The sequence below is a fragment of the Aspergillus terreus genome, genomic scaffold, assembly GCF_000149615.1.
Source record: "Aspergillus terreus NIH2624 scaffold_10 genomic scaffold, whole genome shotgun sequence".
NCBI classification, from domain to species: Eukaryota; Fungi; Ascomycota; class Eurotiomycetes; order Eurotiales; family Aspergillaceae; genus Aspergillus; species Aspergillus terreus.
In genome coordinates, this window is record NT_165933.1 from 1,031,205 (window position 1) to 1,045,784 (window position 14,580).

General features: G+C 51.5%; 4 protein-coding genes across 4 annotated transcripts; 2 read left to right on the plus strand and 2 right to left on the minus strand.

The window, feature by feature from the left end:
* Positions 1–1,034: 1,034 nt before the first annotated feature.
* Positions 1,035–2,860, minus strand: ATEG_07213 (ubiquitin-specific protease UBP6; the record flags this gene model as incomplete). The annotated part of the gene is made up of 3 exons (XM_001209899.1): positions 1,035–1,096; positions 1,160–2,776; positions 2,845–2,860. The coding sequence occupies 3 exons, from the start codon at positions 2,858–2,860 to the stop codon at positions 1,035–1,037; spliced, it is 1,695 nt and encodes a 564-aa protein (XP_001209899.1).
* A 2,009-nt stretch (positions 2,861–4,869) lies between these two features.
* Positions 4,870–6,974, plus strand: ATEG_07214 (uncharacterized protein; the record flags this gene model as incomplete). The annotated part of the gene is made up of 5 exons (XM_001209900.1): positions 4,870–5,424; positions 5,478–5,894; positions 5,952–6,014; positions 6,062–6,370; positions 6,426–6,974. 5 exons carry the CDS (start codon positions 4,870–4,872, stop codon positions 6,972–6,974), a joined length of 1,893 nt encoding a protein of 630 aa, XP_001209900.1.
* A 549-nt stretch (positions 6,975–7,523) lies between these two features.
* Positions 7,524–8,598, minus strand: ATEG_07215 (tRNA wybutosine-synthesizing 3 family protein; the record flags this gene model as incomplete). The annotated part of the gene is made up of 2 exons (XM_001209901.1): positions 7,524–8,066; positions 8,161–8,598. The coding sequence occupies 2 exons, from the start codon at positions 8,596–8,598 to the stop codon at positions 7,524–7,526; spliced, it is 981 nt and encodes a 326-aa protein (XP_001209901.1).
* Positions 8,599–9,194: 596 nt separating this feature from the next.
* Positions 9,195–10,703, plus strand: ATEG_07216 (DUF2461 domain-containing protein; the record flags this gene model as incomplete). The annotated part of the gene is made up of 6 exons (XM_001209902.1): positions 9,195–9,795; positions 9,854–9,969; positions 10,065–10,118; positions 10,179–10,198; positions 10,252–10,322; positions 10,495–10,703. The coding sequence occupies 6 exons, from the start codon at positions 9,195–9,197 to the stop codon at positions 10,701–10,703; spliced, it is 1,071 nt and encodes a 356-aa protein (XP_001209902.1).
* Positions 10,704–14,580: the final 3,877 nt, after the last annotated feature.

Sequence of the window (14,580 nt, forward strand, 5' to 3'; positions counted from 1 at the left end):
TCATTCCAAAAGACTTTCTGCTCACAACCAATCAGTCAGACATGGAACGATCCGAGGTGCCGGTAATTGGAAGTTTCGGCATTGCAGGGGCTCAGCAGGACGAGCGTCGTATCGGGTCACGCGAAACTCCCAGCTGCACGGCACATTCGTCGAAGTTTGCAAGAAATGTCAAGCTGTAACGATAATGAAACGGGCAAACGAACCTGATGCGCCAATCCTCGGCTTCCACGCAGTGGCCCCGACGTTAGTCGGTTTACCTTGTGATCATCCCCATAATTCGCGTAGACATCGGTTTCCACATAGTCTGGGTTACTTCGCAATCTCTGGACGATGGGCAGGCCATTCTCGTAGACGCGAAGGATCTCGCCCAGCGCCGTTAGGTCCTCTGGTGAATCTGGTTCGGCGGGCGCAGTGACCTTGTCGTTCACCAATTTCCCAACACTGGCGCCCAAAAAGCCGAATATCCCAGCATAGACCAGACGCCGTGGCCATTTCGTTCGCTCGGGAGAGGACGCCTGAGCTATGGTGCTGGCATGTCGTGAAACCTGCAGTGTGCACCGGGAAGCCGGCGGTACTTGTGTCGCAAGACTGCGCACTTGGGACTGAAATACTCTGCGAGGGCCAAACATGGCTGTTCACATCGCAGTCTCACTGGACGATAAGGAGGGAGTGATTATTAGACTTGGAAGGGCAAGATGCGGATCCAATTATCGGATGGTTATGCCGAGGTTGCTTGGTTATCAGTCACGTGACTTTCATCTAGGACCTAGGATCACGAATTTCACTCAACAACGACAGTGGTGGTCTGGTTCATTCATTTGAGTGGGCACTGGGTAGTAATATGCTGTCTAATTTCACATACAAAAACCCAGGTTACGAATCGAATGTACTGGCATGAATGAAATTAAGGCATAACGGGCGAATATAGTAGCTTAGTACATCAACACTTTTCTTTAGCCATACTCGCGCGATCTACCCAAATAGATCTATCCTTTGTATGATTGGGGGATGAAATTCTCGCAGTCCGTAGCTCCTTAGTTTGCCGTAGGCAGGTCAATTGCCCGGTACAGCAGAATAAGGGCAGAGTGGGATTCACCTGGTCACCTGGTCGTTAGCAACGGCGGTAAAGAACAAAGATCAGAATGGAGAAAGCACTTACCACCGCCAGCCAAAGTCTCAATCTTTTCGGCCTCCACCTCGGTTACCTTTTCATCGTTAAACCACCACCACTTGCCATCCTCTTCTCCGTTGCCGTTCTTCTGCTTCTTCACATACGCCGTGTAATGGCCGCTGTCCGCGCTGGCACCTTGGTGGGTAATCACTCCTCGGAGTTCATAGAGACCCGACTTGTTGGTGCCGTTATCAGAAGCAGTCTTCTGGTCAAGAAGCTCGGAAAGCTCTTTCTTCGCCGCGAGGATGGACGCAGCCTTCTCCGCTTCGTAGTCCGCCTCTGTTTTGAAGGCATCGGTCATTGCAGTGTCCCCGTCCTTCGCAGCCTTCTCAGTATCTTTGTTCTCTTCCGCAACTTTCTTCTTCTGCATGGGCTCCATGGGTCCTGAGTTTGCCGCCTGTTCTTCCTCCCTCTGATGGGCGATCTTCTGACGCTTCCGAGAACGCTCCACGTCGAGCTCCTCTTTCCGAATCTCCCGCACCTTGTCCCTGATCGGAATGAGCTGCTTTTTGAGTTCATCGGTGCAGAACTCAACTGCATCCAGTTCGGCTGGGAACGTCACTTTGCGCATGATCTTGGCCTTCTTCTGGGTCTCTCGCTTCCAGAAGAACCGGACAAAGTGCACGGTCAGATATTTCGGCAGGCGGGCGATCCGTGAACGCTTCGTGTAGACGGCGTCGCGGTCCAGCGTGGGGGAGTGCTTCTCGATCTTCTCTTCGAGACCTGCAATGATACCATCGTGTAGATGGTTGGTTTCTTTTCCGATGTGACAGTCGAGCTTGTAAAAGACGTCAGAGCTAGGGGTTGGTTCCTCTCCAGCAGCCTTCGCAGCAGATTCATCACATTCCGTAACAGACTCGAATCTCCCAGCCATGTACTTGTCCACAAAGGATGTCTCTCCTTCACCATCCTTGATCATCAACTTACTGCGCAGTTGGGTCACAATCTGTGACCAAGCTTCTTCCGCGTCCTGCTGAGCGTAGCCATGTCCGTTGCGGTCTTTCTGAGCGAACTGTGGGAAGACGTTTCGTAGGGCATTGAGGAAGATCAGAGGAGGGAAGCCTTCTTGGGTTTCGGACATTTGCTTGAAAAGGTCTCGAAGGGAGGCAGTGAGGTCCATAGACGATCCCAGACCTCCGAGACCAAGACTACTGAGGCTGGACAAATTCGATGAGCCAGCACCAGCAGACGGCCGATATTTCAGAAGCTCTTCCTGAAGTTCGGGAACACTCCGCAAGGTCTGTAGCGTAGAGTTGAGGTAGCAGGTATTTCCCAGGTTCTGCAAGCCGGCCGGGGTAGCTCCCTCCGCTCTTGCAGCCTCCGCCTCCGTCATATCCTCGAGGAATTTCACGACCTCCTTGGGCCTTCCCAGGTCTGCCGCGCCCTGACCGCCAGAGGGGGTACCCATCATCATGAAGGTCTGGCCAGGTTTGGCCTTCAATGAAGACAGCGGGGTATCATCCTTGAGCTGACCTCCTTTCACCAAAACCTTCTGCCGTTCCGGTTCAACACCAGTCAGAGAGTATAGTTGGAGCTTAAGCGTTTCGCCGTTGGAGGAAGGGTCAAGCTCGACCTCATGACGTTTACCTTGATGCTTCACGATGACTGCGACCTGTGGTTAGAGAGCTCTCTCTGGGGAAATAGCGTAGGCCATTTGGAGGCAACGAACGTACTCGGTATGGAAGCCATCTTGTCTTGTCTCTATGAGTAGCTTTTTTTGATGATTCAGAAACGTTTTCTCTGGGTTCTTCGGTCAAGTGCAGTTGCATAAACACGAGCGTCATCCCGTCCAGCATTGGAGAAGCGTGGGGCTGGGATGCAAACACAGCAAACAACCCCCGGCGACATCACTGCCTGAGCGGGACTGCCCGCTCCTGAGCATCACTCCCCGACCTCCTGTTGCTCATTGAAACTCACAGGCCTGCGGTTCACGTCACAATTTCAATATGGTACGCCGGATATCACGCAGGAATACTGGGACTCCAAGCTAACCGTCAAAGTCTCAATCATTGCGCCCTTACCTGCAGTGCACCCGAGTGTCACTGACAGCCGCCCTCGCGATCTCGAACTTCGCTTCCCAGACCTCCGAACGCCATAATGTGCCCGAAGTAGAGGCCAAGACGTCGCCTGAACTGCTCCTGAACCCCCTCACTGTTGCTCGCAACGAGGGCGAGAAGGTTCTCATCGAGCCCAGTGTAAACAGCGTCCGGGTCAGCATTAGAATCAAACAGGCGGATGAGATCGAACACATATTAGGTACATGCTCTGTCATAACATCAAGGGATCTACTCTAACAGATGAAAGCTCACAAACTTACGCGCTTTCTAACCCAACGTGCCGAGTCGTTCTTTATTCTCAGGAGAAAGCCGGTGGAGGTATGCGACACGTTGTATACACGTATAGCTACAGGTGATGCTAACGGGGGACCAGGGCTATGACATCTCCTTCTTGATTACCAACTTCCATACGGAGACGATGCTCAAACACAAGTTGGTGGACTTTGTGATCGAATTGTGCGGCTCCCCCTTCTATATTCGCTATGAAATGGTCTAACGATGGTACAGCATGGAAGAGGTGGATAAGGAAATCTCCGAAATGAAGCTATTCGTACGCAATCAATTTTCCACGATGTATCAAGAGGCTGTCGCTAATTCTCTCCAGTTGAACGCCCGTGCCCGATTTGTCGCCGAATCCTTCCTGACGCCGGTAAGACACACTTATCTCCTTCACTGTAAGCTAGTCTAACACGAAGTCCCAGTTTGACTAAATTCGCGATCCTTTGGCCTTCGACCCGGTGAATATTCCATGTTCTTGAAGTTTCTATTCCAATAGCGACTGTTGTACAGGTGATCTAGGCTGGTATTGGGAGTTGCATGGTCTGCTCAGTGCTTTGTTTCCCTCCTTGAGAACCTCGAAGATATCTGAATTTGAATCTATTGTTAGATTGCTTGTTCCCCTGTAGATATGGTTGACACCATCCTTTGCATCGAAGACCTCTGGGTTTCGGGAAGGATGGCATACAAATTCATGAAATCATTATGATATTAGGGCTCAGTGGACGATTTTCAGCACCATTCTCTACATAAAAGTTTGGCCATTCAAAAGCTGACTCTTTCAGTGCTACATGCATCCTCTCAGGGCCTCGCAACCCCTGGGACCTGCCTGCATTAAACCATCCTTCGTCCAAACTGACATCAACAGACCAAGATAGGGATGTACTTCTACTCCTCGGATTATGTGGTTTTGTAGTAAGGTATATTGGATAATGCTGGGGCAGTCTTCCCTATACTGACAACTCACATTCTATCATGACCCAATTCTTTTGTTCTATTGATTTGTGCCTCTGTTCTAAATTGAATGGTCTTTCTGCGGTAAATGAACTTTTAAGTCATATTCTTTTTACAATGGAGCTGGGCCATGCTAGCAGTTGACAATATACTCTGCCCTAATTAATCCACTTGGTGGTCCAGCTATTATCTCTGTAGATATCTATTGATAGTTTCTATACAGGGACCCAAAAAAGAAAGTGAATGAAATACAAGCTGCCTATTTCACGATAGATAACGCCGAGCCTTCACGTTGAAGAACTTCTGTTCCTCTCCTCTCCCTCACATCTGAATATCTTCATATTCTTACACTCACCAAAGCCATACAATCTCCCACTCTCCTCCCTTCTGTCCCTCTACGGCGTCTGTACCATGTATCGCAGAAGAGTTCCTGAAGAGGGCCAGTCTGCCCCATTCTCGCCCACCCTCGCCTTCTCTTATCCTCCCCCCTCTTCCTCTGGACTCGGTATGACCTCACGTTTGGACCATCCGGGTATGTCTAGCCTTCCCCATCATCAGAGGCAGTACGTTGCTGTAAGAAATCCAGCCTTCGCTCAAAGCCCTTCTCGTGAAGACGAGACCGAATACGACCCTGCAGAAACACCTACTCCCACTCTCATGGACCCTATGGGACAGCGTCGCATTATTCCGCAGTCTTCAGCTTTGAGCCCAATTTCAACTCCTGTGGTCCGCATGCCAGGACATTCCAAGGCACCAAACATTGTATCACCTGTCTCTCGTCGTGCTACTCACCCATCCTTACACCACATCATGAACACCGAGCACATGGGACAGTTTGGAGCCTCATCACAGGCGTCTGCGGGTGACAAGAGGCGCGAATCGCTCGCCGTGTTTGGCGAGCTGCCAATTGGTAGTCTCGTCCATCACAAAGGACCACCTGACTGGGGTGTGATCAAGATCTCGAATGTCAGTTCCAGCTTACTTGAGTCCCAAGCTTGCGCTAACATGTTCATCTACAGATCCCCTACTCGGTCACCAAGCAGGAGATTGTCCAATTTGTTGGCCGTCAAGCTCGCCTGATCAGTTCGGATAAAGGCTGCCCTATTCATATCATCATGGAACGGTCCACCGCCAAAACAATGGATTGCTATGTTGAGTTCGAGACCCCCTCTGATGCTCAAGAGACCGTCGATCGTATCAACAAGGTCTATGAAGTCGGTCGTGCACCTCGCCTCGGAAACAGGCATGTAGAGGTGGAGTTCAGCAACCAGGATCAACTGTTGAAGGACCTCTTTCCCCGTGCCAAGTGCGTTGTTTGGAATAAAGGCTTTCCCTGCGCCCTGGTCAATACAGACCCTTATTCCACTGGCTTTGCTGGTTTCTTCACTAGTGAGGAGATCATCGGGGCTATTCGCCACGCTGAGATACCCCATCGTGTAAGTCATGCTACTGATCACTCTTTACTGGTAAGGAGCAACTGACGCAAAATCTAGTCGCCGTTCTGTGTCAAATGTCCTCAGCGCACGTACGAATCCACCATCAGCACCCTTTACAAGGTAAGGCTTCTGTCACATAGCCCAAGGGATCTCTCTCATCTTCCTAGTTCCCGTGGTATGCAACTGAACTGTACACCGTCGATGACCGCAACCAGCTTTTTGAATTGACCAACCGCCATATTCTATCCCTTGTCTCTCGCATCCAAAAGTCTAATACTATCGGCCTTGACCAGAGACTGTTGCGCAGCCTGCTACACGCGGGGCTTGATTGCCCAGCCTTCAACGATCGTCAGAAGTACACGCTCTGTGTCAACTCGGAGGACATGTCGGAAATAGTCAACTTTCCTGATTTCGGTAAATGGTTCCCCTTCGATACTCTGGTTAGCTTGCCAAACGCCGATCGTCAAGCTCTGCAGGTACGCCTGATCCTCCTACCAAGTTGTGCCGGATGCTTACATTCAAGTGGTGTAGTACTACGCGGGTCTCATCTCCAGAGGAACTGTCCCTGAGGGTGTGACCCGAGATCTTCCCAACAAATTTCCAGTGCATAATCGCGATCTCTCCTCGCCATTCGGTCGAATCTGGTTTGAATGGGATGGGGATGCCGCAAAGAGGGCGATTTGGAACGAGGCGGTTCATCACGAGAAGATGGTTCTACGTCACCTCGTCAAGACTGGGTGGGAGAATCACAATGGACAGAAGAAGATTGATCATACCGACGGCTCGCCTACCCCTACCCGTGGCATCGATGTCCAAAAGTCCAGCAATCCAAGCGCTCCTTCGTCCGCGGCCCACCAGTCACGACTTCGTGCTGAATCAACTTCGAGAGTTGATGTCTTTGCTACACCCGCGCGGCGTCCAAGCATGCATATGCCTCATAACAACACTCCTGTTGATCAGAACGAGAGCCCTTGGGGTCAGAAGCTTTTTTTTTACCCTTCGTCCAAGGCGCGCAACGGGTTTCCTGGTCATAGGATCACCCAGTCCTCTCCTAATTGCATCCCTCCAGAAGACGTCTAGCTTCAGGTACTCGGGACGGTTTTCCGGCAGGTCACTTCAGTGCATGACTATGTTCATTTGGATTTAACTCACCATCTTTGGTCTCTGTAGGCATCCATCGTTACTAGAGCGGACATTGAAGATGGCTTTCTCTGTCGAATGTTCGCTCGTTTTGGTATTGCAACCCCCATTTGTCCTCTGGAATCCTGTTGAATAGGGAAAATCGTTGGCGATGTTGAGTCTTCTGACTACATACGTATGCACTTGGCTGGTTCTTGTTTTCCACTTTGTCTCGTCTTCTACTTTTGTCTGCCATGGATATCATGCATTGCACTATGCAGAGATCTTTCAGCGAATCATGGACGCTATTCTGTTTTTTTTTTATTTTTTTGCCATGTTATGTTACTCGGTTTATTCGTCTGTCGGCATTTGGCTTGTTCTTGAGGGAAGTCATTCTCATGTACCCACCCCATGCCAGCACATTTGTCCATGACTGGTTGGTCATTCATAGCAACGATCTCATCAAGTATCTTCATTTATTCGTGATGTTCATTCAATAGGTACAATTGTTCAGTCTCCTGTTGGTAAGACAAGCTCTTCCGTAGATTCCGCCGAAGATTGATTGTCTTGCGCTTTCGTCTGCTTCTCAAGAAGCTTTTTCCTCATCAACCCCTCAGCTCTCTTCCTTTCTCTTCTCTTTTCAGGGTCCTCCCATCCAGACGGCCTTGACTTTCCCTTCGTCTTGGAAGCTTCCGATTGCACGGAAGAGCATAGTTCCAGCAGATTCGTCCGGAAACGGGATTTACGCTCTGCGTTGATGGAGAACCTCTCATTGGAGATTGCAACCAACATCTGTAAATACTCCTCAGTCACCAGACTATGGACAACAGGCTCCTTGCCATCTTGATCACCATCATCAGTATCGTCACAGTACCCGATGACAGACTCGAGAGCTAGACCTGTGGAGCGCACTGCGACAATAGGGCTTGGGCCATCATCATCGCCTTCTAGGCATCGCAAGCTCTGTAAACCGCTTTCGCGGAAACCGGAGCTGGAAGCGGCTGCTAGAACAGGACTTGCATGGTGGAGCGTTGCAGCCATTATGTGAAGAATCTAACCATCATTGTCAGGACAGAGAGACAGGTTGATACGATGTCGTGTAGACAGCATCTAGCGCTCTATAAAAAGAAGGAAAGCTTCAACATACCATCGGTTCGTAGTGAAAACGGACAAGACGCGGGGCCTGTCCTGCTTTGTTCGCCGCAGGAGGTTTCCCATCGCCCGGCGTCAGGCCGAATCTCTCATGGAGCGACATTGCTTTTTCTTCCAGAGGGTCATGCGAGACATAGAGCCATTTCCCCGCCCCTTTGCCCCCCGACGGCGCAAACTGTCGTCGCTGCTCTTCTGAGGCTCTCTGAGGTTGTTTATTTCTCCCCTCTAAGAATACACTGATCCGCCCAGCACAGCTACTCGTGGTCACCAGTCCGGGCAGCCCGTTGATGTCCTGGATGAGATCGCGGATGCCTTCATCCACGGACCCTTTGGGGGACAGATCCGTGTACTCGGCATCTGGGATGGAAAGGTCTGCGAGGATCTTTGATTTCCGAGCTTCAAAGGCGCTTGGGACAAGTCTTGTGTCTGCCATGGTACTGGTGAGTGACGGATCTCTTCTTGTGTCTCTCGAGGACGCTGCGAGCGGATCCCACGTTTCAAGCTGCGCGTTTCTTTCTGGATATTTTTGTCGCAGGAATCGATATGCAAGAAAGATATCAATAAAGAAGCTATACGTGATCAGAGCTAACGGTGGACCCAGATCGAGTCGGGAATGATATACACCTACAAAAAGAAAATTCGGCTTTGTTTCTTGTCCCGCAAATCCTTCACGGTCCCGAACGGCCGCACTAGCAAGTTTAGCGGTGGCCCGCCTTTCCCACACCAACAGCGCCCCAGAAGTTACCAGCCTCCTGGTTGATGTCGCCCCGTCCCTTTGTCCGTGTCTATCGATTGCCAGATAGCCCCCGTTATTTTCCAGATCGAACTCCCTTCTAGACCATCCTGAAACGTTTATTTAATGCCATCGCATCCATCCCTGGGGCCGATCCCATCCATGAAATATTGACTGCGCCCCGCGATTCCGGGTCATAGCTGATTATATTACTCGTGTTGTCTCTATAATATCGCCGTGCCATTTTCTCCAGACCCGACAAACCCCCGTCGTCCACAGTCGCCGTCCATTTGCCAATGTCTCGTCGATCGTCTCGGGCCGTTCCCGCAGCGGAATCTCCAGCTGCACCAGCACCAAAAAGGCGCGCGTCTGCTAGGCTCTCCGCCAGCGCAAACCCCGAGCCCAAAAGGCAGAAACCTCAAGAAAGCAGCAAGACAGAAGCAAAGCCTGTCAGGTCCACCAAGAAGAAAAGCAAATATTTTCAAACTGAAAATTCCGGCGACTCCAAGTCCCCCTCCGATCCCTCATCGGAGCCAGAGGATCCCACGTCGGACTATGATGCGCCCGCTAGTGGCGGTTCGGAGGAGTCGCCCTCAGCCGAAGAAGTGGCTAGCAAGCCCAAGGCCAAGCAGACGAAAACGAAAAAGGCCGGCAAGGTGAAGAGCGAGTCAAAGGAGGACAACGCAAGCGCTGAGTCCGACTCAGCCGCCTTGGAAGACAAACAGCTCTGGAAAGAAGGCGTCAAAACCGGCCTTGGCCCAGGAAAAGAGGTCTTCATCAAGAAGCCCAAAGCGAGGGACCCAGGCGATGTGCCCTACAAAGATCATACGCTGCATCCCAACACGCTCCTCTTCTTGAAGGACTTGGCCAAGAACAATGAGAGAGCGTGGCTCAAAGGTGAGAGCTCCTTCAATGTCGGCGCGCGTATAGCTGACATGTACTCCTCTCGCTGCAGCGCACGACGCAGACTATCGTGCGTCTAAGAAAGACTGGGAAACCTTTGTCGAGAGTTTCACGGAGAAGGTTACTGAGATTGACGAGACGGTTCCGGAACTCCCTGTGAAGGACATGGTAAGTGCCATAGTGCCTTGGAGAAGTAGACGAATCCTGAGGAGAGGGGATTCAAAGCAGAGGACGACAGTTGCATTAACACTTCATGTCTCTAGGTATTCCGGATACACAGAGATATCAGGTTCAGCAAAGACCCCACTCCATATAAGGTATGTCTATTCATGGGACAGCAACCCATGTATCGATCCGCATCATATTAACAGCCACAGACCCATTTCTCAGCAGCATGGTACGCCCTTACCCAGCGACGGATTAGTCTTTCGTCCGTCTGATTCATCCTAGGTCCCGCACCGGGAAAAAAGGCCCTTATGCTGCGTATTATGTCCACTGTCAACCCGGATCTTGCTTCGTCGGTAAGTTGTGTCCAACTAAGCCGCTCATCCCGCGGTCGCACCAGGTCTTGAGCTCGCATTTCGACGTCGTTATATCTCGCTTCTATATCCACGTTGTCTCAAGCTGTAGACACGTATCATGGCGGCTGCCATAGACAGGAAGGAACACTCGCTAACGAAATTCGGCGTTCAGGGGCTGGGCTCTGGCATCCGGAGGCCAATAAACTCGCGCTGGTCCGACAAGAGATCGACAGTAACTCTCATCGTCTGAAGGCCGTACTGAACGAGGAGGGACTGCGCCGTGAGTTCTTCGGTGGTGTGGACGATGAGGAAGGAGCCGTGAAAGCCTTTGTTTCCCAGAACAAAGAATCGGCGCTGAAAACCAAACCAATGGTAAGTTAGACTGTTCTGTATGAGGCCAGCCATGGTCTCTAGCTTCAAGCACTCAACCCCCATTTGCATCTCTCATCGGATCGATCGACTGGCGTTGCACACGACGCGTTCCGAGGGTGGTTGATGTCTTCCGGGCGCACTCCATCAATAGGGGATGGGTCTCCTGCTTGTTAGCATCGCAAAACAGCGAGATTCATGCTGCAAAGAAAAGGCCATGATTCCGTCCCATCTCAATGGAGGAAATACTTCAAAGCAGAGGTCAATGCTGCCTGAGGGGGCACCCAGGAGGCTCGGGCGCTTCACCATCGAACAGTTGAGGGCCCGACGGTTCAATATTCCCAAGGCAGCCCTCAAAGGAGCAGTAACACCTTCGAGGGTAGAATCATGAACCCACGTTGAGCTCTTTGATGAAACTCCCTGGCACACTACCAGGTCATCAACTGTACCATGGTTGGGAGCGGGTCTGCTCGGGGGTGTCTCGCTGGTGCAAGCGCAGCCGCGGACGGGACGCACCCATGTCTGTCGGGGGGCGTTTTCCAGGGCAGTAGCCTGAACACAAACCCCTGGGGGCTCGCTTTGGGTCTACTCTGTACTATTTGCTGCGCCTACTTTAGCACGGCAGGCTCTTGTCCCACTGCGTGGAAGATTTTTTGACACCGTCTCATCTGTTTCCATGGTTCAGCAGATGCTTTGCGCAGCGGGTCTTGGGGCTTTGTCCAATAACAGTACTGACCTGCTCATCTCGTCTCTAGGGCTACGACTTGGACAACGAGAACATCCAATTACTCCGCCTGCGCAGTTTCACCATTGGCAAGCCTCTTGCCGATGAGGAGCTCCTAAGTCCCGAAGCGCAGGACAAAATTGCGACTTTCATTGGCATCTTGGAGCCCTTTGTAAGCTATCCCTACTAGTTCCCCCTGCTGGCTTCTCCGCTCTACCGCGCTTGCGTCTATTGGATCCTAGCCCCCCATCGTATCAGTACGAGGTCCTTTACACCCCTGTCCCCTCTTCGTCCCCTTCCCTCTTCGAGCCATTTCAGCGGTGTGGCTTCGGGCACGACGGCGATACCCACCTTTCCATCTGCTCTACTGAGGGGGTGGACAAGGATGAGACATGATTGAGATGTGGGAGAATAATCTTACTGACAGAGTGACGTTGTCACCTGATAGGTTACGTATCTGAACAGCGTCGTCATGCCCGATTCTGTGGAACTCGATGATGTCTCTGAGTCGGACGATGCAGAGTGAAAGGTCCTGTGTTCTGTCTTGGAGATGACGACAGTGTCACCAATTACGCTGAGGAGGTGTGTAAGTATTCTTTATTCTACAATTTTTCGAGTTCACTCCCGTCCCCTTCCAATCTGTCTCTTTGTTTATCGGGCTTTGTCCTCGCCCTGATATCCATGTTTCGGGTCGCCCCGTCCGTTGTACGTAACCGGCTTTCCCAAGCCTGTTGATGGGAGGAAGACTGCCCGGGATTTACATAGCCCTAAAAGGGCTCGACGGGTTTAGAGCTTTAAGCCCGAGCCATACACGCAATGACATGCGTTTTGTGTTTCTGTTTTTGTTTCCCTACAATGAGTCGTGTCCTGTAGATTCAATACGCGGAGGACAAGGTTTTTTTTTCCCTGCTAAGACCTCAGGCTGTCTCGTCCTAGTGCCGGCTCTTCCTTACCGCTACTCCCCCATCCCCCAATGACGGTGACCGCCATGTCCAATCCTTGGGCATGGACAAGGTCATAAGCCCCAGACCATGGTTATCCTGACGTGCATGGGATGATGGCCTGCTGTCCGCGCGCCGCAACCGGCCCGTCGGGCATCCCGTCAGCTCCACGGCTTTCCCCCATCTTCAGCAGGTAACGATATCCACATCCACCTGCACGCGGGCGAATCCGTCCATGGCGCTCACGAATCTCCTGCTCGCGATGTGCACATCAGCTCTGCATCAATGCCCAAACCTGTCAAACGCAAGACTACGCCCTTGTTTCACTCCGTAGTAGGCTGGGGCAGGGTGGGGAATCGGATTTTCGACGCACGATCCATTCCCTTCTCCTATTCCTGTTCCAAATGGCTGATCCCGCGTCCCTTCGGGGGGGTGGTCCATCGCCTCCCCCGCCCTTCTCGCCTCTCGTCATCGCGAAGGCGCAACGCAGAACGACCGGGCGGACACATCGTCCCCAGATGAGGATTCGGACGCTGCAGGCCGACTGCACGGCCGCCTTTGTCTGGCTAGAATAGATGCAAGCCATGAACTTTGTCGTTGTCGGTTGGCTATTGTGATTTGACTCGGCAAGATCCTAGTGGAACTTTCTGCTCAATAATAGTAGGCACGCTCATCCATGCCCTCCCCGAATTGCCTGATTCAGGATCGGAGACGATCATTGTTGGTCTCCTCAGTTGAGAGGTCAGATTTTTCCATGCCCTTTTCCGAGGAGTTCTTTTCTTTCCGTTTACCTACGGAGTATAGAGTGGTTGGCTGGTGGACGATGGTCAATGTAGAACAACTCCTTGAAAAGATGCTGTGTCAAATGTATCTCGCTTTCTTGATGGAGCTGATAATATCTGCGATGATAATGCAATTGACCTTTATATACGGAGTAGAGGTGGTGGTGAGGCGATGAGGGAGATCCATACTGTGCGGACATATTACCCTTCCAGCTATCGGCCCTCGACCTCCCAATCTGCATTATTGGCATCTGTGTTGACTGGATGTTTGGTACACCAATGCACAGTTTCTCGATCGTTCTCCGTACGTTTATTGTTGATGTGGTTGGTTGTCGCGATTTGTTGCGCCTCGTTATCGAACATACCTCGGGAGATTGTGTAGAGGCCTGGAAGAGCCTGATACACAGAATAACTATTTCTATTCAATCTAGCGTATAGAATGAGATATCTATATTTGTCCCTTTGACGACTGCCTCAGAGATGAGTTTCCGGAGGTCCCTTTGTGGGACAAAAGCAATATATATCTTGACCGTATCCGCGCACCCCATATCGAAATCCCTAGCGGAACGTAGAATGTCCAGGACAACCGACCGAGCAGTGATCAAACACTTTCGTGACTACACAAAGTCCATTGATGGTGTCATCATCACTGATATCAGATGTAGTGCGAGCACCTCAGGATCAGGACCAAGTCGAGGTAGAGTTCTCCACGCCGATAAAGGCTCAGTCTCCTTGCATACAGCGGCAAAACACCGGGCCCTGTTTAGGGAACTGACATCTGGAGAACGCGAAACTGAACCATGCGGGGGGACGCGAGTAAACTGGACATCAATGTGATACATCGATCGAGGGCTGTGTCCGGTCACGGCTCTGTCTACGACGGACGGAGATACCGCGGCACGGCAGGACCTAGGATCCATCTATTCGTCTGGAACGACGGCTTTTGGCTTCGAAATTAGATAGATAGATAGATAGAGAACAGCTCGAATCGACACCGTACGGAACAGTTGGGGGCGATCTTCCGCGCTTCGAAGCGCGTCTAGGTATGCGCCCCGTTTTCTCTAAACCTCTTTTGCTGGTTGAATCCCCTTCTGGCCCTCCCATTCCCGCTGGGGCAAGCGCATCAGTGCTAGGCCCTTTCATCTCTTACTCCGTACGCTTAAAGTTAGCTGAGGGCTCTGGGACCAATTATCCGGATCGTCAGTGGTTGTGGGGGCGTCTGTCGGTTGGTAGCGATGGATATCATGCGGCAGGGACCTGCCTGATCGCAACCGTTACTCAGCTTGGGCAGAGACCCCGGTCAGTCTTTGTTCTTGCGTCGGGGGCTGTGGGTTGTTGTCTGGATGACCGACCGGCCCCCTTCGCCACCTCGTCTCGATGGCTCGAAGAAGCAAGTGCTTGGATTGCGAACCAGAGTCTAAAACTAGAATAAGATTCCATCA